This window comes from Protopterus annectens, chromosome 4.part0, assembly GCF_019279795.1.
Source record: "Protopterus annectens isolate FY-2018-M chromosome 4.part0, PAN1.0, whole genome shotgun sequence".
Lineage (NCBI taxonomy): Eukaryota > Metazoa > Chordata > Ceratodontiformes > Protopteridae > Protopterus > Protopterus annectens.
Window position 1 is genome coordinate 929,169,564 of NC_056733.1, and position 27,659 is coordinate 929,197,222.

Consider the following 27,659-nt stretch of genomic DNA (forward strand, 5'->3'; position numbering starts at 1 on the left):
GGTCCACTAATGACTGGCAGTGGATTTTTACGGTGAAGAGTTGCCAGCCAGACGCCTACCCTTCACGCTCGCACCTACCTGGATGTCTTTAACGTCACTCAACCGTGGGGAGGCCATGTAGATTCCACAGAAGATAAAAGAAAGAAATGAACAGAGATAAGAACATGAGAGGATCATGACAAACACTTGGCTACGGATATCAGACAAAATAAAAAACATATTTCCATATGAATAATAGTAGAAATTAAAAAAGGAATGACTGTAATCAAATTAGGATAACCTTGTATCCAAGCCTGGACCCCAACTGGGATGAAATGTCAAAGTTACAGTATTGTTTACTGATATAATCTTTTAACTGATCAGAATGGTGAATGCTCTAAAGAATTCAGAGTTCTACTCATAAGTGGCTGAAACCACAATCACAGTATGAGACAGTGCTGACATTTTGAAGAAATAAGGAGGTCTGTACGATCAACTGTCATGCCTCAAGTTTTATAAGTACCACAGGTATGTCTAGATTACATAGCAGCAATAATATATGAATCAAATAATGAAATAATTAGGATAGGATTCAACAAACCTTAATGCCCATCAGTTTTCTGAATTTAACATTTTGGTCCTTATTACCAAAATTCAACTTTTCCCACAGCTCTGCTGTCTGAGACTTATCCTGTAAAACAAAATAAAACAAAGGATTAAAATGATAAATTTATTAACCAATTATGCATGAATCCACATACATAGTAAATAAAGTTATATACTCACCATAACATTCCATGTTTGTAATCAATTTCGCCCTACATTCTTACATATGGGTTCGGAGCAGAGGATCGGCTCCGACTCGGCCTATTACAAAGCTCAAAGTCTCTTAGTTGGCTCGTGGCTAGGTAGGTATCCCATAGTGCACCAGTACAATCCCCAGATCTTGTTTGCTGCTAAACTATAGAAAGACAGAACTAACGCTATCCAGAAAGAACAATGAAAGGTCTTCACCCTACCAAGGTAAGGCAATCCTGTCTCCAGATCCTTCCAGGGCGGGGGTAGGTGGGTGGTTTCGTAAGAATGAAAGGCGAGATGGACTACAAAAGTACAGTTTGAATGTTCAAATGTAGATGTTTGAATGTTCACCCTGCTGCAGTCATCACACTTGGGTTATCCTGTCGTCAGGCGGTCCCGCAGTCGGCCGGATTTCCAAAGTCTTGGTCCGACGTCAGTTGCTGTAGCCTCATCCCTGAAGTCAGTGCGCCAGGGGTACATATATTGCAACCGACGCCATTTTCTTCAGTTTTTCTTGCCACAGATGTCAGGTGCCCCCAAAAGGGTGATCAGAATTAGTAACAAATGGTGTGAACACTGCACAAACACAAAATCCCTTCAGGTATAAGCAAATACATCAGTAAGGCATAGCAGAGATTTAGCCAGTAGATCAGAGGGGATGGAGGGAGGGTAACCTGGACTGCAGTAGGGTGAACACTCGAACATCTACATTTATGGTAGGTACAAAACTGTACTATGTTCATCGTGTTACCCTGCTGCAGTCATCACACTTGGGTTGAATCCCAAAGCTAAGGTAGGGGGGAGGTATCATAGAGGGTTAGTGGAGGCAATGAGGCCCTGCAGAACTGCAGTGGCGAAGCCCACCCTGGACTTAGAGTAAAGAGGTAAGTGATAGTGTTTGGTGAAGGTATGTACAGAACTCCAAGTTGCAGCTTCTAAAATTTCCTTGGTAGGAACCCCCCTGAGAAAGGCTGTAGAGGTAGCTGTTGCCCTGGTAGAGTGGGATCTAATGGTAGGAGGAACTGGTTTCCCATGATGGGTATAACAGAAACATATGCAATGGCCTATCCATTTAGAAATGGTTTGTTTGGATATAGCCCTCCCTTGAGAAGCTGTAGCATAGGATACAAAGAGCTGGTCAGTTTTTCTGAAAGCCTTAGTTTTATCCAAGTAGTAACGAAGCTGCCTGTGAATGTCCAAGGAATGCAGGAGTGTCTCATCTTTGTTCTGTGGATTGGGGAAGAAAGTGGGTAGGTGGATGGTTTGATTTAAAGCTACACTGGAAACCACCTTAGGCATGAAGGAAGGATTAGTTCGTAGAGAAACTCTGTCTTGATGAAAAATGAGGAAAGGTTCCACTGCCATTAGTGCCTGTAATTCTGAGACTCTCCTAGCAGAAGTTATTGCCAGGAGCAGGGCAGTCTTCCAAGATAGGAACTGAAGGTCTGCAGAGAAAGCTGGTTCAAAGGGAGGTAACGTTAATTTTTCCAGAACAAAGTTGAGGTCTCATGTTGGTGTAGAAGCTCTTCTAGGTGGTCTAATGTTTTTTGCCCCTCTGAGGAACTGCCTTAGAAGAGGATTTGAAAATAAAGGTGGATTTGTGTCGTAGTGAGCTGAAATAGCTGAAGCATGGATTTTAATTGAGGAGAAGGAAAGTCCTTTGTGCAACATCTCAGCTAAATACTGCAGAATGTGAGGCATATGAGGCTGAGTTGTGTCTTGGCCTTTAGCTTGGTTCCAGGCAGAAAACCTTTTCCATTTGTCCGAGTAAGCCATCCTGGTGCTTGGCCTCCTGGCTTCCAGAATAACATCCAGAACTGCTTGTGAAAGAGGGGCTGGTTGGATGTTTAATAGATTTGCCATGCAGCCAGGTTCAAGGTTTTGAGTTGGCTGTGTAGAATCTGTTTGTTTTGTTGCGTGAGCAAATGGGGTATTTGAGGCAATATCCATGGTGGGCTGTGAGCCATATTCTTCAATAGCGGGTACCAGTGCTGGCGTGGCCAGTCTGGGGCTATGAGAAATCAGTCGTGGTTTCTCTTTTTTGACCTTCAAAAGAAACTTTGTGAGAAGAGGTAATGGAAGAAAGGCATATGCTGTCAGGTTTTTCCAACTGAAGAGAGAGAGCGTCCACTTTCCAAGCTTGATGGTGGAATGTCCTTGTACAAAATTTTGTCAGTTGGTAGTTTTGAAGACTGGCAAACAGGTCGATATTTGGAAGGCCCCATTTTTGAGTTATCATTGTAAATATTTGTGGGTCTGGTTTACACTCGTGGGGATCTTTGACGTTTCTGCTTAGGTCGTCTGCCAATGTGTTTTTCTGTCCTGGTAGGAATTGAGCTTGTAACTGGACTTGGTAGGCCAGAGCTGTGTTCCATAAGATTATTGCTTGCCTGCAAAGAGGGTAAGAATGTGTACCCCCTTGTTTGTTCATGTACCACATTACTGTGGTGTTGTCCGTCTTTATTGCCAGTTGTCCAGGTTGTAGTAGATCCTTGAAGGCCGTCAGAGCTTTCTGTACAGCTAGCATCTCTTTTTGATTTATGTGCAGTTTTCTTTATTCTGCAGTCCATAGGCCTTGAATGCATTGTCCTGCCATGTGAGCCCCCCAGGCATAGTCTGAAGCATCTGTTGTGATAGTTTGCCTGGTTGGGGGCAAGGTGAAAGGCTGACCCTTGTTGAGGTGACATGCCTGTGACCACCATAGAAATTCCTGTTGAAGGCAGGGAATGAGAGATATCATGTGTCCAAGCTGTGGCTGTGTTGAGACCATACGCTTTTTAGGTACCACTGTAATTTCCTCATATGCAGTTTTGCATATGGTATTATCAGAATTCAAGATGCCATGAAGCCCAAGGCCTGCAGAATTTTTCTTGCAGTTAATTGGGTCTTTGTTGCCATTGTCTTGAAATACTGAGTCAGTTGTAGTTGCTTGTCTGGTGTTAAGATAAGCCTTCTGGGCCGTTGTGTCCAAGCTGGCACCCAGGAATGTCATTTTTTGTGAGGGTACTAGTTTTGACTTCTTTTCGTTTACTGTGTACCCCAGACAATTTAGTAGATGCTTCACAAAAGCCAGATGATTTAAGAGAATGTCTTTTCTTTCTGCTTGGATGAGGCAGTCGTCCAGGTATGGATATATTTGAATTCCTCTGTCTGCAGTATGCAATTATTGGTGCCAGGCATTTTGTGAAAACTCTGGGCGCAGTAGATAAGCCAAAGGGCAGTGCAGAGAATTGATAATGGGTTGAACCTGCAATGAAACGGAGGTATCTTCTGCAACTTTGTCTGATAGGGACATGTAGGTATGCCTCCTTGAGGTCCAATGTTACCAGCCATGCTTCCTTGCCCAACATGGGAAGTAGCTGCTGTAGTGTTAGCATCTTGAATTTGGGCACTTGTAAGTGTTTAGAATTGAAAGGTCCAGAATTGGTCTCCAAGCATTGTCCTTTCTGGATACTAAAAAGAGCCTTGAGTAAAATCCTTGGCCTTGCTCTCGAGTCGGTACCCGTCAAATGGCTCTCATGGCCATGAGAGCTGTAATTTGTTTTTGAGCTTCTGCCCATTGATTTTGTGGCAGGTTTGGCATTCCTCTTTTCATTGGCAAGGTGTGAAAGTGGAATCTGAATCCTCGTAAAATTATGTCTAGGACCCATTTGTCCTTTGTGACCATGTGCCAGTTGTCTGCAAAAAGTGCTAGTTTTCCCCCCAAGGGGGCTGACAAAAGAGTTTTGTTTGGCCAGCTGAGGTGCAAGTCATTGAGTTTGCCTTCTGGTGGGTTGAGACCCGTCTTCTCCCTTCTGGGTTGAAGTGCCCCATTGGCGAGGTTTATACGGGGCTTGTGGTTGTCCTCTGCCCCTTGGGCGCCTGTATTTACCCCCTCTGAGGTCTGTCAGTGGCTGGAAAGGACCAATTTTTTGTTGGCCAGTTTCTGCTGAAGCGAGGGGGTTGTACTTGTAGGAAATCTTTGACTGTCTGCATTGATTTCGCCCTATCTTCCATTTTCTTTAAAACTTCTGCTTTAACTCCAAAAAGAACATCCTGCTGTAAGGGAGCATCTAGTAGTTTTGCTTTAACATGATCAGGCAGACTTTGTTCCTTTAACCAGGCATGCCTACGTATAACTGATCCAGTGACAGCTGCTCTGCAGGAGGCCTCCAAAGAATCAAACCCACATTGTAGGGTATGTTTGCCCACCTGCTCAGTGGCGTGCAACAAATCCTGTACTTCTTTCAATTCATATTGTTGAGGGAGGGAGGTTATCTTTTGTTTTAACTGAGAGATTAGAAATTGCTGATACTTAAGCATATGAAACTGACAATTTAGTGCTCTCATAGCTAATGTGGCTGAGGTGTAAACCTTTTCCCCCCACCTGTCTAGTGCTCTTGAATCCCTCTCAGAAGGTACTGGGTTTTTAGCGATGGAAGCCTTAGCCCCCTTGGGACCCTGGGAGATGGTCTCTGGGTCAGCTACTGGGCTTTTGTAAAGAAATTTGTGGGAATCAGGTACTCTGTAGTGTCCGTCAGGCTTAGCCGGAGCAGGAGGTAGAGAGTCTGGGTTGAAACTGGATTCTAAATAGACATCATCCACAAAGTCTAAAACAGGTGGGATGGCTAGAGGTCTGTGTTGGGGGAGTAAAAAACTCTGAGCCTTTTCTTGGAATCAGAGTAATCCTGACCTTCCCAGCGAAAATGTTCCCTCATAGTGTGTAAAGTTTCCCCAAAAGAGTAGTCTTCAGGAGGGGAAGCTGAGGGAATAGAGTCCTCAGCATCAGAATCTTCATAAGGAGAGAAGGAATAGTCTTGGTCCTCAGAGGAATCCGAAGAAATAGACAGTTGCACAGAGGAAGCAGAATCTTCCTCTTGTCTAGGCATTTTGTCAGGAGGGGGCTGTGAACCCCTGACAAGAGAAATCAAATCTTCAGCCATTTTGAGCATCTGTTTCTTAGGCATAGGGCCTTGAACAGGAGACTGAAGTGTAGTCTTTTTAGATTTAGGAGTAGTCTTCGACTTAGAAAACGTTTTGACTGTGAGAGTCTGTCTGAAAACGCCTTCAGAAACCGATGGTGTTTCAGAAGCACCGACGTCCTTAGAAGGTAAATCGTCGGAAGGGCCTGAAGTAAAAGGCTGCGTCGGCCTAGTACATTCCGTCAAAATATCCGTAGCGGTCTCGGGTTCCAGAACTGCGGTAGTCAGGGGCTGCGTCGGAGCCTCACTGAGAACCGGAGACCGGATCAACCGAGGCCTCGGAATCTGGCTTAGGCCTGGGCTGTCGGTCCTTATCCCTGCGCTTTTTGTGCACGCCGGTAGCTCCGACGGCATGTTATAGTTAAATTTTCTACCAAAATAGTGTCGGGCGAAATCAAATCGTCTTTTAACAGTACGCTTATTAAACCTAGCACAAAATCGACAAGAAGTGACGTCGTGATCAGGGCCTAGGCAAGGTAGGAAATAAGAATGAAAATCCTTATGAGGTATTTGCTTCCCACAAGAAATGCAATTGTTAACTTTTTCTGACATCGGTCTGAGGCAAGAAAAGTTTCCCCAATGGGGTACTTAGCTTTATAGAAGACTTCGGTCTGAAATTCGAATATCTCAGGAGTTGGCCGACCGGCACTTGCGAACTGCTTCTGCTTCGGGCACCGCGCGGCAAGAAAGACTGGAGAAAATGGCATCAGTTGCAATATATGTACCCCTGGCGCACTGACGTCAGGGATGAGGCGACAGCAACCGACGTCGGACCAAGACTTTGGAAATCCAGCCAACTGCGGGACCGCCTGACGACAGGATAACCCAAGTGTGATGACTGCAGGAGGGTAACACGATGAACATCATGGAATGATGAACATCATGGAAAAAACTCATCCTTACCAGAAATAAAGTCTGGACCAAATGGAGATGCCACAGAAATAACCCAGATTTCCTTTACTTCCGCCAGCTTAGAAATCAAACTAAAAAAGCTGTAATCTCAGACAAGAAAAAATACTACTGTGAATGATGAACATCATGGAAAAAACTCATCCTTACCAGAAATAAAGTCTGGACCAAATGGAGATGCCACAGAAATAACCCAGATTTCCTTTACTTCCGCCAGCTTAGAAATCAAGCTAAAAAAGCTGTAATCTCAGACAAGAAAAAATACTACTGTGAACTTCAGCAAACACATCTTAACAACTCCAAACAATTTTGGTTATCTGTGAACAGACTCCTCTCCCCAGGTACTGCCAAAACTCCCTCCCCACTAAATGCCAACCCAGACACTCCTCTCCTGACTGCTAATACTTTTAACTCTTTGTTCTCAGAAACTATTCAATCCCTAGCTAGACAAATGAATACCAACAACTACTACCCCCCAAACAACCCAGCTAGCTCTTCTTACAACTTCTCTCTAAAACCTACATCTACTTCTTACATCTATAAACTCATTCACAAACTGAAAAGTACAGTTTTGTGCCTACCATAAATGTAGATGTTCGAAGATCCACATTGCTGCAGTCCTGACACTTGGGGTAGTCCGCTGTCCCAGTCGGCCCGAATACCAAAGTATAAGGCTGACGTCGGTCAAGGCGCATTAGTCTGACGTCAGGACGTCAGGGTACAAATGCGCATGCCCGACGTCATTTCCTCAGTCTTTTCTTGCCCCAGATGTCAGAAGACCCTAAAAAGATAAGGCCAAACCAAAAAACAACAACACACCAAACACCCCTGTACCAAATATATGTACAATATATACAAAGTCAGAAAGGTACAATCCTACCCACACAACCACCCCTAAACACAGAGGGAAGGAGGGAGGGTAAATTGGACTGCAGCAATGTGGATCTTCGAACATCTACATTTATGGTAGGTACAAAACTGTACTATGTTCTTCATCTCACATTGCTGCAGTCCTGACACTTGGGTAGAATCCCAAAGCAGAGGTAAGGGAGGATGGCAAATCACAAAGAAGCAGGAGCTGACAACATGCCCTGTAAAATAGCAGTGGCAAAACCAGCCCTAGATTTAGAGTAGAGAGGAAGGTGGTAATGCTTAGAGAAGGTATGCACTGAACTCCAAGTAGCTGCCTCCAAAATATCCTTAGTTGCCACCCCCCTTAGAAATGCTGTTGAAGTGGCAGTAGCCCTAGTGGAATGAGGCCTAATCCCAGCTGGAATCTCCTTGCCATGATGGGAGTAACAGAACGTAATGCAAAACCCAATCCACTTAGAAATAGTTTGTTTTGACACAGGCTTACCCTGAGAACACAAAGCAAAAGAAACAAACAACTGCTGAGACTGCCTAAAATCCTTAGTCCTGCTTAAATAATAACGTAATTGCCTGTGTACATCTAAAGTGTGCAAAATCTTTTCCCCTTATTTTGGGGATTTGCATAAAAGGTAGGCAAATGAATAGTTTGGTTTAAAGCCACACTAGAAACCACTTTAGGCATAAAGGAAGGATTAGTGCGTAAAGATACCCTATCCTTATGAAAAATCAGGAAAGGCTCAACCGCCATAAGGGCCTGCAATTCAGACACCCTTCTTGCAGAGGTAATGGCTAACAAAAAGCAGTCTTCCATGACAAATATTTCAATTCAGCAGTAGCTGCAGGCTCAAAAGGTTGTAGAGTGAGTTTCTCCAACACAAAATTGAGGTCCCAAGCAGGAGTAGGAGCTCTACGTGGGGGTCTTATATTCTTTGCCCCTCTAAGAAATTGCTTGAACAAAGGATGAGAAAACAATGGTGGGTCACAATCATAGTGAGCTGAAATTGCTGCAGCATGAATCTTAATGGAAGAGAAAGACAAACCTTTGTTCAATAACTCAGTAAGATATTGAAGAGCCACACTCAAATTTGGCTCATAAACATCCAAATCCTTTGCTGCACACCAAAATAAAAATCTCTTCCATTTTCCTGCGTACACTTTCCTTGTACTAGGTCTTCTGGCTTCCATAATCACATTCAAAACTTGTTGAGGAAGCTGAGACCTGCTATGGTTCAAAACAGAATATGCCAAGCTGTTAGATGAAGAGAGTGAAGCTTGACATTGAGTAGATGCCCGTCCTTCTGAGACAATAGGTGTGGAATCAAAGGTAAGGGCCATGGAGGCTTCCTTACCAGACTCCTCAGTAATGGGTACCAGTGCTGCCGAGGCCAATCTGGAGCTATTAAAATCATCCTTGGCTTGTCTTGTCTGACCTTTAGGAGTACCTTTGGGAGGAGAGGCAGAGGTGGAAAGGCATACACATGAAGATTTTTCCAACTGAAAGAAAGAGCATCCACTTTCCAGGCTGTGTGATGAAACCTTTTCGTGCAAAACTTTGGCAGCTGGTGGTTTAGTGGAGAAGCGAACAGATCTATGTCTGGAGTTCCCCAGGACACTGTCAATGTCTGAAATACATGAAGATCCAGTTTCCACTCGTGGGGATCCATGATTTGCCTGCTTAACACATCTGCTAAGGAGTTCTGTGCTCCTGGCAGAAACCTTGCTTGAAGATTCAGTTACAAGCTTAACGCAGTCTCCCACAAAATCATTGCTTGCCTGCATAGAGGATAAGAATGTGTTCCCCCTTGTTTGTTGATGTACCACATGACAGTTGTGTTGTCTGTTAGAATCAACACCTGCCCTGGAAGAAGTAAATCCTTGAAAGCCAGTAATGCAAACTGGACTGCTAACATCTCCTTCATGTTGATATGTAAATGCTGCAGTCTGGTAGGCCACTTGTCTTGTATCCACTTTCCATTCAGATGAGCTCCCCAAGCTGTGTCTGAGGCATCTGTCGTTAGAATCTGACTCGCCTCTGGCCGGGTCACAGAGAGTCCCTTGTTTAGGTGACATTCCTGAGCCCACCACAAAAATTCCTTCTGAATGCAAGGTATTATTTGAATGACAGTGTCCAAATCCTGGCAGTGCTGTGTCCATACATTTTTGAGATACCATTGTAGCTTCCTCATATGCAGTTTGGCATTGGGAAGTACCAGAATACAAGATGCCATGAACCCTAAGGCTTGAAGGACTGTCCTTGCAGTCAGCCCGGACTGATGAGATAGTTGATGGAAGTAAAGCGAAAGATTCTTTTGTTTGTCCGGGGTTAAAAAGGCCCTCTGGGTTGCTGTATTCAGTCTCACACCCAGAAAGCACATGTCTTGAGAGGGTACTAGACTGGACTTTATTTCGTTCACAGAATACCCTAGGCATCTTAGCACTGCTATCACATATTCCAAATGCTGAAGAAGCACGTCCCTTCCTTGAGCCAGAAGCAGGCAATCGTCCAAATAAGGATAGATTTGTATTCCTTTTAGCCTGAAGAAAGCTATCACTGGAGCCAGAACCTTTGTGAATACTCTGGAAGCAGTAGATAAGCCAAAGGGCAATGCAGAGAACTGATAATGAGAATTCCCAGCTCGAAAACGCAGATACTTCCTGCAAATTAGTCTGATAGGAACATGAAGGTAAGCTTCCTTGAGATCCAAAGTTACCATCCAGTGATCTTTGCCCAGCAGAGGTAAAAGCTGCTGTAACGTCAACATTTTGAACTTGGGAATGTCCAGATAAGTGTTGAGGATAGACAGATCCAAAATTGGTCTCCACGTGTTCCCCTTTTTTGGTACTAGGAACAGGCGAGAATAAAATCCTAGGCCCCTTTCTGGCACAGGAACCGGCTGAATGGCCCCTATTTGGAGCAACAGAGAAATTTGCCTGTGAGCCTCTTTCCTTTGTTGAGGAGGAATGTCTGGCATGCCTTTGAAAGGAGGCAAGGTATGGAAATAAAACCTATAACCGTGGTGAATGATATCCAATACCCATCTGTCTTGGGTAATTAAACTCCAGTTTTCTTTGAAAAGTGCCAACCTTCCTCCCAAAGGTGCTGCCAGACGAGAAGATTCTGGCAGCTGAAAAGGCAGGTCATTGGGTCTGTTTACGAAAGGACTGACCCCTGCCCTCCCCAGAAGACTGAGCAGGAGAACTCCCTGTTCTAGGCCTAAAAGAACTTTGAGCTCTGCCCCTACCACGTCTAGACCTACCCCTAGACTGGGAATCATAAGCAGGATATGTCCACCCCTTGGTAGGCCAATTTCTACTAAACTTCGGAGGCTGAACCTGCAAAAAATCTTTAACCGTCTGCATAGACTTAGCCTTGTCTTCCATTTTCTTTAGAACTGCTTCCACAGGCGAACCAAACACATCAGATTGTAAAGGAGCATCTAAAATCCTTGTCTTCACATGCTCAGCTAAATTCTGATCCCTTAGCCAGGCGTGCCTGCGAAGAACCGAACCAGTGGCAGCCACCCTCGAAGAGGCCTGCACAGCATCAAAACCACATTGCAAAGAATGCTTACCCAACTGTTCAGAAACATGAACTAAATCCTGCAACTCTTTACACTCAATACCTTCCGCCAAAGCATCTACCTTAGACTTTAATTGTGAAAGGAGATAATTTTGGTATTTCAACATGTGAAACTGGCAATTCAAAGCTCTCATGGCCAAAGTGGAAGAAGTATACACTTTCTTTCCCCATCTATCCAAAGCCCTTGCCTCTTTATCAGGAGGAACAGGATTTTTAACAACAGAAGCCTTAACACCTTTAGGCCCCTGAGAAACAGTTTCTGGGTCTGCCCTAGGACTCTTAAAAGATACTTATGAGCTTCAGGCACCCTATAATATCTATCCGGTTTAACTGGAGCAGGAGGCAAAGAATCGGGGTTCAGAGAAGCCTCTGCAAAACATCCTCCACCACATCTAGAACAGGAGGTATAGCTAAAGGCCTATGCTGGGGTAGAAACAAAAATTCCCTAAGCCTTTTCCTGGAATCAGAGAAATCCTGACCTTCCCATTTAAAATGCTCCCTCATGGAATGAAGAGTCTCTGAAAATGAAAAATCCTCAGGAGGAGAAGCAGAAGGAGTAGAATCATCTACATCAGAATCAGAGTAAGGGGAATACTCCTGCAAGTCTTCAGCCGAAGACTCAGAAGCATCCGAACACTGCTCAAAACTCCCAAGCTCAGGTTCCACCCTAGGCCTCTTATCAGGAGGGGGCATAGAACCTCTAATCATTGTAATCAAATCTTCTGCCATCTTAAGCATATGCTTCTTAGGTACAGACCCTGAAGAACTAGGGGTAACACCTGAAACAAAACCTGGCCTGCCCCTGGGAGAAGCCTTGGAAACAGCAGGGGAGGGCCTAACCACCTTAGGAAGGGAGGGAAGAACAGCTACCTGAGAAGCCCCTTCCGCCTGGCCTACCTCCTGAGAGGTCACATCTTGCAGTAATAAAGTCTCTCCCTGGGATTCCAAAGAAATCTCTGGCTGAACCTCTGGCTCAACCGAGCCCTCTAAAGAACCGACGTCCGGTACGGACGGTTCTTCCAGCCTAGGCTTTGCTGTTTTGTCCTTGCGCTTTTTGGCGAAGCGGCCGGAGCATCCGGCGGCATTTTATAATTACACCGCTTCCCAAAAACTAACCTGGCACAATCTAATCTTCTCTTTATAGTGCGTTTGTTAAATCTAGCACAAGAGCGACAGCCAACAACGTCGTGCTCAGGCCCTAAGCAAGGTATACACAAGGTATGGTAATCCCTATGAGGTATCTGTTTCCCACAAGAAATACAGTTATTCACTTTTCTGACATCCGGTAAAATACTGAGGCAAGAAAAACCAAAATATTCCCACGGGTACTTAGCCAACTTGGATTCGGTCTGAAACTCCGACTTCGGAAAATCTCAGAACGCCAACCTGCACTTGCAAAACTGCTTCTGCATCGGACCATGCGGCAAAAAAGACTGAGGAAATGACGTTGGTCATGCGCATTTGTACCCTGACGTCAGACTAATGCGCCTTGACCGACGTCAGCCTTATACTTTGGTATTCGGGCCGACTGGGACAGCGGACTACCCCAAGTGTCAGGACTGCAGCAATGTGAGATGAAGAACATCCTTGTACTCCTTCAGCTGATAAGCTACCCTCACTTTTCCTCCAAAAAGCAGCCAAAGAAATCGCATACCCTATATCCATACTCATAAACAGAACTATCCAAGAAGGATCCATCCCAGAAATCTGGAAAGTCTCTCACATTATTCCTCTACATAAAGGAGGAAACTCTACTGACTACTCCAACTATAGACCAATTGCTCTACTCTCACCCCTAGCAAAAATTATGGAAAAATGCATTCACCAGCAACTAGTACAATATCTGTCTCTTCACAGCATAATAGCTCCATGTCAGCATGGCTTTAGACCTCATCACAGCACCACCACTGCCCTTCTTTCTTTTACAGATACTATCAACAAAAATCGCAACAATAATCTTCTCTCTTCTGCTCTTTTCATTGATCTCTCAAAAGCATTCGACATGGTCAATCGCTCTCTCTTAACCAACATTCTTGAATCTCTATCACTCGACAACCTAACTATAAAATGGTTCACTTCGTATCTTAGCAACAGGCAGCAAGCAGTCATATGGGAAAACCATATCTCTTCTCTTTTGCCTATTTCCATCGGAGTTCCTCAGGGCTCCATTCTTGGTCCCCTTCTTTTCTCTCTCTTCATCAATGATCTTCACTCTGCTATCCCACAAGCAACATGCATTCAATATGCAGACGATTCAACCCTTATCTGTTCTGCTCCTTCCACCACAGAACTGATATCACTCACCCAAAACGTATTTAATACTGCTGAAACATGGTTCTCAAAACGATTCCTCCTACTTAACGCCAAAAAAACTAAACTCCTCCTTTTCACCCCACCTCTCGTACCACCCCCTTACACTTCTCCATCTCCTCTAACACAAACACTATCATCACACCTGACTCTACTACAAAACTGCTAGGTATAACTATCGACAACAATCTCTCCTTCAACCAACACATTAACTACACTATCAAATTAGTTAACAGAAAAATAGGATCCCTATATAGAATTAAATCTTTTCTCACCCCTGCAACTAGAACCAAAATAGCCCAATCACATCTCTTATCTTCACTTCTATATGCTTCATCTATTTATACCAATCTTAAAAAAAGCAATCTAGCTAAATTAACAACCTGCTACAATAATATTGCCCGCTTTGCCACTGGTAATCCCTTCAGAACCCACCACTGTCTAAACCTAAAACTTCTAGGCTGGCTTGAATTCCAAAACTACTTGCTTATCCCTCAACTCTCGATTGCTCATAATATACTTTATCAACCTGACCACACACCAATACTTTCCCAACTGATAATCCGCTATAACAATCTCAACTCCCTCGCTCATCTCATAAACTAATGGCCAAAGCAATTAAGTCAAACAACTTTGCCGGTGACTGTCTTTTCACTAATACTATAGGTAGGAACTGGAATCTTCTTCCTACTGACATAACTCTGACTACATCTTTGCCTCTTTTCAAACAGAAAATTAAACTATACTTCCAAAACCACTGGCTCTGTTCCTGCAGCACACCTGACTAAATTATTTTATTTATTACTCTCTTACTCCTCTACTCCTTACCTCTCCACTCCAACTTCTGTTTATGATCCTACCTCTATTAAAACTATAAGTATACCACCTCTCTGTAAATTTGTTAAACTTGAATAATGATATCTTTCTTATTTTAAAATGAGGAAACTTGTTACTTTTCTGGTTGTATACCTCCCTTGCAATGTTTTAATGATGTATTTTCCTGAGAAAATTCTTTTTGATTTTGAAATGTACTAGTAGTGGAGCTTTTCTCCTCGGGCCTCTGCTGAAAATGGACTTGTTATCCAGCCAGACTAGCCCGGTCAACAAATGTAAAATAAAAATAAAATAAATAAATGTTATGGTGAGTACATAACTTCTTTATGTTCTGTAGTCCTATCTCGCCTTCATCCTTACATATGGGACAGCATCCCTAGCACCATATTCTTGGGTGGTTCATGGAAAAATACTCCTAAGTACCGTGGAACCAAAGGAGGCTCTACCCCTAGAGGTCAGGTCCAATTTGTAATGAGTAATAAAGGTATGAGGGGTAGCCCTAGTTGCTGCTGCACAAATATTGTCAATTGAGACTCTGGCTTGGAAGGCAGCAGATGTAGAGTGGGATCTTGTGGAATGAGCCTTAATCTTGAACAGTAGAGGCTTTCCATAAGAAGAATAAAGGAAGGAAATACAGCTCGAAATCCAATTTGATAGGGTTACTTTAGAGACTGGTAGACCAAGTCTAGAATCAGAGAATGATACGAACAATTGGTCTGATTTTCCAAGTTCCTTAGTCCTGTGAAAATAGAACTGTAATTGCCTGTGAACATCCAACTGATGAAATTTGTATTCTGCTGCACTGGAATGGTTAGGGAAAAACACAGGTAACTCTATAGTTTGGTTCAAGTTATTGTGAGAGCAAACTTTAGGGATAAAGGAAGGATTTGTATGAAGAGAAACTCTGTCTTTGTGGAAAATCAAATAAGGGGGCTTGATAGACAGTGCTTGTAACTCTGATACTAGTCTAGCTGATGTGATGGCTACTAGAAACAAAGTCTTCCAAGATAGAAATTTCAGTGGACACGAATGAGCAGGATCAAAGGGGGCAGAAGTTAGCTTGGACAGGACAAAGTTCAGATCCCAGGAAACTACTGGTTCCTGAAAATGGGGTCTCAGCAAAGAAGCACGTTTAAAGAAGGTTTTACATAATCTGTGTGACATCAGGTTAGACTCATGTTGACCCAAATGAAAATTAGATATCGCTGCCAACTGAACCCTAACTGTGGCAACAGCAGATCCATGACGGAAAAGTTCAGACAAAAATTCTAAAACCACTGGGATGGATGCAGTGCAAGGGTCTACCATTCCTTTCTTCAGCCCAGATAGAAAACCTTCTCCATTTCCTAGTGGAAGGTTTATGTGAAGATGTGACGATGTGGGTCACAGCAGGTGAAATGATGCCTGAATAGAGATGGAATTGGAGCAGCCACGCTGTCAAGTTGAGGGTGTGAAGGCTGGGGTGAAGGGAGCCTGACATGTGTGTCAAGAGGTCTGGCACTGGGTTCAGAGTCCATGGATAGTCTAAGTAGATGAGGCCCGAGAAAGGGGAACCAAATCCGACGAGGCCAGTAAGGAGTGATGAGAATCATTCAGCTTCCCAACAGCTTTGCTTTCTGAATCACCTTGGACATGAGAGAAAAAGGAGGGGAAAGCATAAAGGAGTCCCAGGGGGCAATCGTGAAAGAGTGGGTCTCTGGGTGACTCCCCCGGAAGGGGGATTAGAGAAAAATAGCTTGCAGCAAGGCCGTCCACCCATTTACGGAAAATCTGTTAGCACTATTTCCTGATTCAGAGACCACTCGTGAGGCATCAATATTGCCTGGTTGAGTTTGTCGGCTATCACACTGGCTGTCCCTGGGATGTGCATTGCCACTAAAAAGCTTTGGAAAGATCTTGCCTACTTCCAAACACGAATTGCCTCCCGACAAAGGGGGTAAAGCCCTGGTTCCACCTTGTTTGTTGAGATACCATATCACTGACATGTCTGATTGGATTGCTATCATCCCAAGAGGGAGAGAGTTGTGAAGTGCTTGCAACGCTAGAAGCACCGCACTCATCACTAGGACATTGATTTGCAGGTGAGCCTTGTGATCTTGGCACGTGTTTGGACAGTCCTGCCTGGATAATATAATGCAATGCCCCCCCCCCCCCCCCCCCCATCTGTGAGGCATCTGTGGTCACAGTAGCAACAGATTAGTGATAGAGGAATGGAGTGCCTGTTAGCTGGTCGGGTTGGATCCACCAACAGAGATCCTTTTTGCAAGACTCTGTTATGATGATATGGCGAGATAGAGGCAGTTGTTGAAAAGACCACTAGGACGATTAGAAGCCATTGAAGAATTTGCATGTGCAATCTGGCGAGAGGAACTAACACTATGGTGGAGGCCATGGTCCCCAAGAGTTTCAGCACTGTCTTTGCCTAGACTTTTTGCAGAGGAAGTAGACGGAGAACTTATTGTGTGAGGTTCTGTGCTCTTTCTGCAGGTAGACGAGCTAACATGGCGGCTGCGGGTCTCTGCTGTCGAGAGAGTAGGTTCTGAGACAGAGATTGGTGCTCGAGGGGTAAGAGTGTCGGTACCCTTGTGTGGAGCTGATGAGCGAGACAGCACACTCATCATCTCGAAGGCAGATCTATCTGGCTACGAAGACCTCCTTGGCTCCGAGGAGACAGAGGAAGTCATCGGCTCCAGAGCCAAGGGCTCCGAGATGGATGTAGGGTCCGAGCTCACCCTAGCCAACGCGCCGAGAGGGAGACTGAACCGACGAGGTTCGGGTCCAAGTGTCCCTGTCGGGGCCGACCGGTGAGCTTCGGCTCCTAGACACCACGGACAGCACCAAAGGTGTCGGAGCAGAACTCCTTTCCGAAACAGCCTCGAGGGGAGCTGGAACCGGGGGTTCCACAACAAATGGTACTGAACACTATGGCTTCGAAAGCCCTTCATGGCTCGGAGGAGAAGCCACAACGGGTATGGGGTGGGGGTGGACTCAGGTGGCTCCGGAACCGACTGGGTCGGAGCCAACAACATTTTTGGCAAGGCAGACGACTTCAGGAGTCCAAGCACTACTCTCTCCACATCTTTCTCTGACAGTCTACTGGAGGATCTGGATGACAAGTGTGGGCGATCTGGATCTCTGCAGAATTGGAGATCTTAAGGTTGGGGAGACTGGCAAGGGATCTCTGGACTGACTCCGATGTAGTCTCTCAGTAGTCGGCTCAGAGATGCTTGGGGCTGAAACTGAAGTGCCAATATCAACAACCTCGATCAGCTGAGAGGACAGTGGAGCAGAGGAGGTAGAAGTCTTATCCGATTTAGATAGTTTTTGAGGAGGTTCTGATACACTGGACGGCACCGGAGAATGCCTCTTGGATGCCTTAACCTTCTCTTTTTTAGAAGAATGTGATTTTGAGGAGGAAGAAGAACTGGCTAAGTCTTCCTAGAAGGAAGACTTGAGGAGAACTTTCAAAATGAACTTGTTCTTCCACTCCTGGAGAACTCTGGAGCTGAAATAATGGCAGAACAAACAAGTTTCCTGCAAATGAATGGCTCCAAGCCAATAAATACAATTACGATGGCCATCCGTAATTGACATCTTCTGGGAGCACTTTACACATTTTTTGAAACCCGAAGGTTTGTGGTCTTTGGACTCTTTAGACATAATAACTAGCTAAACAACAACACACAAGCACAATGAGGAAAAGGGCCTCTAATTAAAGGCCCAAGCCCTTACCATACCCGCGCACACAAGAAAAAGAGAGGACTAGGTCCTCTAACTTAAACGGACCTAGGTAGAAAGGCTAAGTCGTAGAAGGTCAGAAACCATCAAACAACACTGCACACAAGCTAAATCTCGAAATATGTAAATGTCTAACTTTCTAATTTAGAAATCTACAGCTCAGAAGGCTAAGTCATAGAGAAAAGGTCAAGACTATCAAACGACACAGCTAAGTCTCTAAATACCTAAATTTCTAACTCTCTAATAAAGAAAACACTGCACAGAATATAACAGCAAAAATAAGCGCAAACTAGCACACAGTATACCAAACAGGAGAACAAGGGGCAGCAGCCAACCAGTTCTCAACAACTAACTAATTTAAAGTGAAAAAACACTCCAACAGGTTTAAAAACTACTTCTAACACTATTAAACTATCTGGAACAAGATAAATCATTATAGGTAAACAGTAATGTAATAACAAAAAAAGTTTTAAACCTAGCCATGGCCAAGCAAGAAGCACATCTGAACTCAGATGTGGCAAACGAGATCTGGGGATTGTAGTGGTGCATTATGGGATACCTACCTAGCCCCAAGCCAACTGAGAGACTTTGAGCTTTGTAATAGGCCAAGTCGGAGCAGAGGATCGGCTCCGAACCCATACGCAAGAATGAAGGCGAGATAGGACTACAGAACATGCAATTTTAAGTTATGACGGCATTTTCAGGTCACAGATGAACACCTCAGCTAGAAGAAAGTGTCACAGACCTATTCCAAAGTCAGAATTAAATAAAAGACTAAATAAGCTACTGTTTCTAAGTCTAGTATTCAAATGCATTTTTAAAGTGCTGCCTGAGATGTGGACCCTATCTAACATAAAAGCACAATGCTGCAAAATGCATATGACACGTCTCACTGAGACCCAGAAAGGAAATCACTATACAGTTTCAGTACTTTCTCTCCTATAAACATCTACACAAATTACTGTTCCTCACAAAGCATTGTACTCTCTGGGTAGGACTCTAACATCACAGGTTAAATTCATAAGCAGCTTGTATATGTTAAGGGAAATTGGCAGCTTCACTTCAATGTGTCAGAAATAAATCTGGGTAATGAAAAAAGAAGTTCTGGACTTACCATAACGTTCCATGTGTGTTATTCATCTCGCTTTCATTCTTTACCGATGGGTTCGGAGCTGACCCCTCGGCTTCGATACAGCCAATTGCAAAGCTCGAGGTCTTCAAATAGCTCAAGGCCAAGTCCCTATCCCATGATGCACCTGTGAATTACCTCAGATCTTTAGTGCATACATTAATACCATATGTCATTCTTACATTCCTAGAAAAAAGAAAGAGAAGGTTTGAGTAACCAGGATGGAACCAGCATCTCTGTCATCTATCAGCCCAGGAGGGGGTAGGAAGGAGGGACGCAAGAATGAAGGCGAGATGAATAACTCACATGGAACGTTATGCTAAGTACATAACTTCTTGACGTGAAGTTGTTCAATCTCACCATTCATTCTTTACCATAGGGTAGCGTCCCAAGCACCATCAATCTAGGGCGGCTCACGGGAGTGTATTTCTCATGACTGTGGATCCAAGGGAGGCCCTTGTCCACTTTGCAATGAGTGATAAAAGTATGAGGTTTGACCAAGTGGCTGCTGCACAAATATTATCAATAGGAAGTCTGGCAGAAAAAGCCGATGTAGAAAAGTACAGTTTTGTACCTACCATAAATGTAGATGTTAAGAGTGTATTCAATGCTGCAGTCATTACACTTGGGTTATCCTGCCGTCAGGCGGTCCCCGCAGTCGGCCAGAGTTCCAAAGTCTTGGTCCGGCGTCAGTTGCTGTCACTTCTTCCCTGACGTCAGTACGCCAGGGGTATACAAGATGCAGCCGACGCCATTTTCTTCAGTTTTTCTTGCCCCAGATGCCAGGTGCCCCCGAATAGGTAGGCAATACATATTGCTAATAAAACATACACAGAAAATAAAAACAATACCTTCAGTTTCAAGCAAATACACCACATAGGTTGTATAGTGTAGAAAGGTATAGACAAGTCCCAGCTAAGAAAGAGGGGATGGAGGAAGGGTAACCTGGACTGCAGCAGTGAATACACTCCAACATCTACATTTATGGTAGGTACAAAACTGTACTATGTTCGTGTTTCACTGCTGCAGTCATTACACTTGGGTTGAATCCCAAAGCTGAGGTTGGGTGGCTGGATCTATAAAGGATTCGGGGTGACTATGAGGCCCTGCAGCACTGCAGTGGCAAAGCCAGCTCTGGATTTTGAGTAGAGGCAAGTGGTAATGCTTGGTAAAGGTGTGCACTGAACTCCAAGTTGCAGCTTCCAAAATATCCTTGGTAGGTACTCCTCTAAGGTAGGCAGTTGAAGTGGCTGTTGCCCGGGTGGAATGTGGCCTAATGTTGCTAGGTACAGTTTTTCCATGCTGTGTGTAGCAGAAACGGATACAGTGTCCTATCCACTTTGAAATGGTCTGCTTTGAAATAGCCTTTCCCTGTGACCCTGCAGCATATGCAACAAACGATTGCTCAGTTTTCCTGAAGGCTTTTGTTTTGTCCAAGTAGAAGCGTAGCTGCCTGTGTATGTCCAATGAGTGGAGACGTCTCTCCCCTTTATTCTGGGGATTTGGATAAAATGTTAGCAAGTGAATAGTTTGGTTAAGAGCCACACTGGATACTACTTTTGGTATAAATGTAGGGTTTGTTCTTAAAGAAATCCTGTCCTGATGAAAAATGATGAAAGGTTCCACTGCCATTACTACCTGTAACTGAGACTCTTCGTGCTGAGGTTATTGCCAGAAGCAGAGCAGTTTTCCATGACGCATTTTATTTCTGCTGTATTGGCTGGCTCAAAAGGAGGTAAAGTTAGTTTTTCCAAGACAAAGTTGAGGTCCCAAGTTGGTGTTGGTGCTCTCCGGGGTGGTCTTATGTTTTTAGCCCCTCTGAGGTACTGTTTTAATAATGGATGAGAGAAAATAGGAGGATCAAATGTTGTAATGAGCTGAGATGGCAGAGGCGTGGATCTTAATGGATGAAAAGGATAGGCCATTGTCCAGCATCTCAGTAAAGTATTGTAATATCTGAGGAATATTTGGAAAGTACAGTTTTGTACCTACCATAAATGTAGATGTCCGATAGGAATGCATCTGCAGTCTTCACAAATGGGTTGTCCTGTCGTCAGGCAGCCCTTGATCGGCGGATTCCAAAGTCTGGGTCTGGCTTCGGCTGGTGTCGCACTTCACCCGACGTCATTGCGGCAGTTCTTCGGGTATAAAGGCATCAGCCGACGCCATTTTCCTCAGTGTTTCTTGCCCCAGATGCCAGATGCCCTCTTGGAAGGCTAAATTTGGATAAATGCCAAAGTTTCCAAATAGTAGAGAGCAAACACACAAAATAAGCATGTATGTACATATATACAAACAAATACACCATAATAGATCCCCCCCAAGCTAGCTGAAGGTTGGCAAATACCCTAGGAGTACCTCAGAGGGGAAGGAGGGAGGGTAATCCTGATTGCAGATGCATTCCTATCGGACATCTACATTTATGGTAGGTACAAAACTGTACTATGTCCTTCAAGGATGCATCTGCAGTCTTCTAAATGGGTAGAATACCATAGCTAAACTAGGGGAGGAGGAATGAGTAGAGATTATGGTGTAGTTAGGATCCCTTGCAAAACAGCAGTGGCAAAACCAGCTCGGGATCTAGAGTATAAAGGTAAATTATAATGCTTGGCAAATGTATGCACGGAGGTCCAAGTAGCAGCCTCTATAATGTCTTTGGTAGCCACTCCTCGTAAGAAAGCTGTGGTAGTGGCTGTAGCCCTTGTGGAGTGAGGCCTGATGCTCTCTGGAGTTTTCTTTCCATGATAAGAGTAACAAAATCTAATGCAATTTCCTATCCATTCGGAGATTGTCTGTTTTGAAATTGGTTTTCCTTCCTTCCCTGTTGCATATGCTACCAGAAGCTGGTCAGTTTTTCTATTGGTTTTTGTCCTGTCCAGGTAGTAGCGTAATTGTCTATGCACATCCAAGGTATGTAGTAGTCTTTCTCCCCTGTTCTGAGGGTTGGGGAAGAATGTAGGAAGGTGGATAGCCTGATTTAGAGAGACTCTGGATACCACCTTAGGCATAAATGTAGGATTTGTTCTCATGGACACTATCTTGATGGAAGATCAGGAAGGGTTGCACTGCCATTAATGCCTGTAGTTCAGAGACCCTTCTTGCTGAAGTTATTGCCAGCAGGAATGCAGTCTTCCAGGATAAGTATTGTAATTCTGCTGTTGCTGCTGGTTCGAAAGGGGGAAGTGTCAATTTTTCTAATACAAAGTTCAAGTCCCATGCTGGTAATGGAGGTTTCCGGGGAGGTTTCACATTTTTAATTCCTCTCAAACTGTCTGAGCAGAGGATGCGAGAAGACAGGAGGATCCAAGCTGTATTCTGCTGAAATAGCTGAGGCATGTATCTTGATGGAAGAGTAGGACAGGCCTGTATGGAAGAGCACTGCCAAGTACTCCAGGATGTTGGCTATGTTCACCAGTGTCACTTCTTTCCCCTTTGCAGTACTCCAAGTGAGATATCTTTTCCATTTTGCTGCATAATTCTTTCTTGTTGAAGGTCTTTGAGCCTCCAGGATTATGTCCTTAATCCTTTGGGATAAATTTGGGTTAATTGTTGTCATGTAATGTTCCAGGCAGTTAGCTGCAGAGTTTTCAGGTTTGGATGCAGGACGTTGAAGTTGTTCTGTGTTAACAGTAATGGGATCAGGGGCAGTGTCCATATTTGTTCCCGGGACATGCTCCTCAGCAATGGATACCAATGTTGTCTTGGCCAGTCTGGAGCTATCAGAATGATCCTCGGATGTTCCTCTTTGATCTTCAGAAGCACCTTGTGCATCAAAGGAAGTGGTGGGAATGCGTATGCTATCAGGTTTTTCCAACTGAAAGATAGGGAGTCTACCTTCCAAGCAAGTGGGTGGTACGTCCTTGTGCAGAATTTCTTTAGCTGGTGATTGAGTGGGGATGCAAACAAGTCTATTTGTGGTAATCCCCATTCTCTTGTGATGGCTTTGAAGATGTCCGGATGCAGCATCCATTCGTGGGCATCTGTGGTAGTTCTGCTTAATATGTCTGCTAGAATGTTTTCCTTCCCTGGTACATAAATTGCTTGTAACTGAATGTTGTAGCCCAGAGCCACATCCCATAGGTCCAGTGCCAGCTGGCATAGAGGATATGAGTGTGTGCCTCCCTGTTTGTTGATGTACCACATAACTGTGGTGTTGTCTGTCCTTAACAGCTGACCTTCTTGGAGAAAAGGTTTGAAGGCCTGGATTGCCAATTTTACTGCCATCATTTCCTTTAGATTTATGTGCAGGTGCAGCTGGTCTTGAGTCCATAGGCCTTGAATGCACCTGTCCAGCATGTGTGCCCCCCAACCGAGGTCTGAGGCATCTGTCGTGATGGTTTGTTTTGGTTGGCTTTTGCAGAAGGGCAATCCTGAGTTTGATTGGCAGGCCTGAGCCCACCATAGGAACTCTTTCTTCAGGCAGGGAATCATTGGAATTTTGGTTTCTAGGCTGTGCTTGTGTTGAGACCACAAATTCTTTAGGTACCATTGTAGCTTTCTCATATACAGCCTGGCATGAGGGACCTGTATTATGCAGGATGCCATGAAGCCTAGAGCTTGCAGCACTTTTCTTGCAGTTAGATGGTTCTGCTTTGTTAATGCCAAGTAGAGAGGAAGCTGCTCTTTCTTTTCTGCAGTTAGGGATGCCATTTGATTTGATGTGTCCAGTTCTGCACCCAGAAAGGTTATTCTTTGAGATGGAATCAGCCTTGACTTTTTTATATTGACTGTATATCCCAGGGCTTGCAGCAGGTAAAGGACTCTTTGTAGGTCTTCTGTTAGTTTTATTTTGTTGTCCGCTTGTATCAGGCAGTCGTCCAGGTAGGGATAGATTTGAATCCCCTGAAGTCTGCAATGAGCGATTACTGATGCCAGGCATTTCGTGAACACTCTGGGCGCAGTAGATAAGCCAAAGGGTAATGCTGAGAATTGATAATGCTCTGATCCTGCAAGAAATCTGAGGTATCTTCTGCAAATTGGTCTTATGGGGACGTGCAGGTATGCCTCCTTGAGATCTAGAGTTACCAGCCAAGACTCCTTGCCCAGCATGGGAAGAAGCTGCTGTAGGGTCAGCATTTTGAATTTTGGAACAATGAGGAATGTGTTTAAAGCTGACAGGTCTAGAATAGGCCTCCATTTGTTTTCTTTTCTTGGTACCAGGAAGAGCCTGGAGTAAAATCCCTTTCCTTGCTCCAAAGGTGGTACCTTTTCCACAGCTCTCATTCTTAATAGTTGAGATATTTGTTTTAGAGCTTCTGCCCTTTGAGTAGGAGGTAGGTTTGGCATTCCTCTCTTTCCTGGTAGAGTATGGAAATGGAACCTGTAACCTTGGTCTATAGTTTGCAAAATCCATTTTTCTCTTGTGATGCAATGCCAGTTCTTTGAAAATAAGGTTAGCTTTCCGCCTAAGGGTGCTTCTAGTTGTTCCTTGGTAGGCGGTGCCACCGCCAAGTCACTGTGAATGAGTTGTTGTAGTGGTGGTGGTTGCATCCGTGCCTCTCTGGTTGTTACCTTGCCACTGGCGTCCCCTGTAGGCACCCCTGGTTTGGTTTCTGCCTCTCGAGCGCCTATTCCTGCCTCTTTGTGCCCTAGAGGAGTCTGGAAAGGACCAATTCTTGGAGGGCCAGTTCCTGCTAAACCTTGGAGGCTGAACTTGTAAGAAATCTTTCACTGTTTGTACAGATTTTGCTTTCTCTTCCATCTTTTTTAGTACCTGTTGCGCCGGGGAACCAAATAAACTGACCTTGTCCATAGGTGCATCCAAAAGCTTTGATTTGACATGGTCTGGTAATGCCTGTTCTTTCAGCCATGCATGCCTCCTGATAACTGTGCCAGTCATGGCTGATCTAAAGGAAGCCTCCAGTGCATCATAGCCACATTTTAAAGAATGGTTACTAACCTGCTGTATGTTATGTACAATTTCTTGAATGTATTTCTTATCTAAAGATTCTTCAGAGGACAGCTTTTTAGTCAACTGGTCAAGCATAAACTCTTGGTATTGAATCATATGAAATTGGCAGTTCAAAGCTCTAGCTGACAAAGTAGCAGAGGTGTAAACTTTTTTACCCCATCTCTCTAAGGACCTGGATTCCCTTTCAGAGGGGAGGGGGTTTTTAGTGGAAGTAGCTGCTACGGCTTTAGGACCCTGGGAGATGGTCTCTGGATCTGCAAAAGGAGCCTTATATAAATGGTGATGAGTGTCCGGGACCCTGTAGAACCTATCGGGCTTAGCAGGAGCCGGAGGTAATGAATCAGGAGCAGTGCAAGCATCATTAAATGCATCATCAACAACAGAAAGTACTGGAGGTATAGCTAAAGGCCTATGCTGTGGCAAATGTAGAAAGGTCCTAAGCCTTTTTCTGGAGTCTGAGAAATCTTGGCCCTGCCACTGAAATTGTTCCCTCATAGCATGCAAGGTTTCCCCAAAGGAAAATTCCTCAAAAGGAGAGGCTGAAGGGATGGACTCCTCAGCATCAGAGTCTTCGTAAGGAGAATAAGCAGCCTCAGGAGGGTCTGTATGTTCTGAGTCATCAGAGGAATCATCTGTGGATACTGGCTCATGGGGCTCTGCTCTAGGCCTTTTTTCTGGAGGAGGGAGAGAGGCCTTGTCTGGATGAGGCTGGGCTCCACGAATCAAAGAGATGAGATCCTCAGCCAAAGTAAGCATATGGGAGCTGGTGCTGGGCCTGAGAGAGGGGGGCTTGGCAGGCACCGTTTTTGATGCTTTGGCTGCTTTAGCCCTGGCAAAGGCCTTAATAGACATTGCTACAGGAGGCCTAGCAGCTCCACGTGCAGGGGTAGAAATATCCAGGGGAATGGTATCTGATAAATCCTGTGAAACCGCAACAGAAGGTTGGATTTCAGAAGCCGTTTCTACCAGGCTAGAAGAGGCCTCGGTAGCAGGCATGATTTCGGCTGAAGAAAGAACCGCTTGCTCGGTTTCGGCCGAAACAGAGACACTCGTGGTTTGCTTAACCGCGGTTTCGGCCGAAACCGCGGACCCAGTGTCGGTCCTTTTCTGCGTTTTGGTACTGCGTGGTCGGAGGATCCGGCGGCATAATATATGCAAAATCGGGCGAAAATCTGTTCAGCAAACTCCGACCGGCGTCTAAGCGTCCGTCGGTTAAAAAAGCAGGCTAGACAAGCGGCTACGTCGTGGTCTGGGCCTAAACAATGTATGCAATAGGAGTGGAAATCTTTATGAGGTATTTGTTTCCCACAAGATAAACAGTTATTCACTTTTTCTGACATCGGCTGAGGCAAGAAAGAGTCCCCAACGGGGTACTTAGCTTTTTAGAAGTCTTCGAAGTAATATTCGGTAGTAGTAATCTCTGGATCTGACCGACCGGCACTTGCGAACAGCTTCTGCTTGAGCCAGCGGCAAGAAAGACTGAGGAAAATGGCGTCGGCTGATGCCTTTATACCGAAGAACTGCAATGACGTCGGGTGAAGTGCGACACCAGCCGAAGCCAGACCCAGACTTTGGAATCCGGCCGACCGAAGGGCTGCCTGACGACAGGACAACCCATTTGTGAAGACTGCAGATGCATCCTTGAAGGACATCAAGAGGGTCAAAGCTTTGAGCCTGGTTCCAGGCACAGAATCTCTTCCACTTTTCTGAATAGGATTTCCTGGTGCTGGGCCTTCTGGCCTCCAAAATAACATCCATAACAGCTTTAGAGAGAGGTGTTGGTTGCTTGGCCAAATAATCTGCCATGCAGCCAGGTTTAAGGTTTTGATCTGGCTGTGCAGGATCTAATTGTTTTGTTGAGTCAAAAGTTGAGGAATTTGAGATAAAATCCATGCTGGGCCTTGAACCAAATTCTTTAAGATAGGGTACCAGTGCTGGCGTGGCCAGTCTGGGGCAATCGGGATCATTTTTGGCCTTTCTTGTCCGGCTTTTAGGAGTACCTTTGAAAGGAGAGGCAGCGGTGGAAAGGCATAAACTTTTAGGGTTTTCCAGCTGAACGAGAGAGCATCCACTTTCCATGCTTGTGAGTGGTAAGTCCTTGCGCAGAATTTCTGTAGCTGGCAGTTCAGAGGGGAGGCAAAAAGATCTATGTCTGGGCACCCCCATTTTTGTGTTATCATGCTGAATATGTGTGGATTTAATTTCCACTCGTGAGGATCCATTATGTTTCTGCTTAATTCGTTTGCCAGAGTATTTTTCTTTCCTGGCAGGAACTGTGCTTGCAGATGAACTTGATAGGTCAGTGCTGTGTTCCATAAAGTCATGGCTTGTCTGCAGAAGGGATATGAATGAGTGCCCCCTTGCTTGTTTATGTACCACATAACTGGTGTTGTCCGTCTTTAGTAATAGTTGTCCTGGATGCAGAAGGTCCTTGAACGCTGTTAGAGCATTTTGTACAGCGAGCACCTCTTTTTGATTGATGTGAAGATGCATTTGGTCTGCGGCCCACTTGCCCTGAATACATTTTCCTGCCATGTGTGCTCCCCAGGCGTAATCCGAAGCATCTGTTGTTAGTGTCTGCCTGGCTGTGGGTAAAGTGAAAGGCTGTCCCTTGTTGTGGTGACATGCCTGTGCCCACCA

At 44.7% G+C, this 27,659-nt stretch overlaps 1 protein-coding gene across 1 annotated transcript in view; it reads right to left on the reverse strand.

Annotated features, from left to right (window-relative positions):
* Positions 1–27,659, reverse strand: part of RSRC2 (arginine and serine rich coiled-coil 2) — an 884,867-nt gene that overhangs the window by 89,110 nt on the left and 768,098 nt on the right. The window contains exon 9 of the mRNA XM_044069821.1: positions 581–670. Within this exon, the coding sequence (XP_043925756.1) occupies positions 581–670 (90 nt within the window). The remainder of the gene's footprint in view (positions 1–580; positions 671–27,659) is intronic.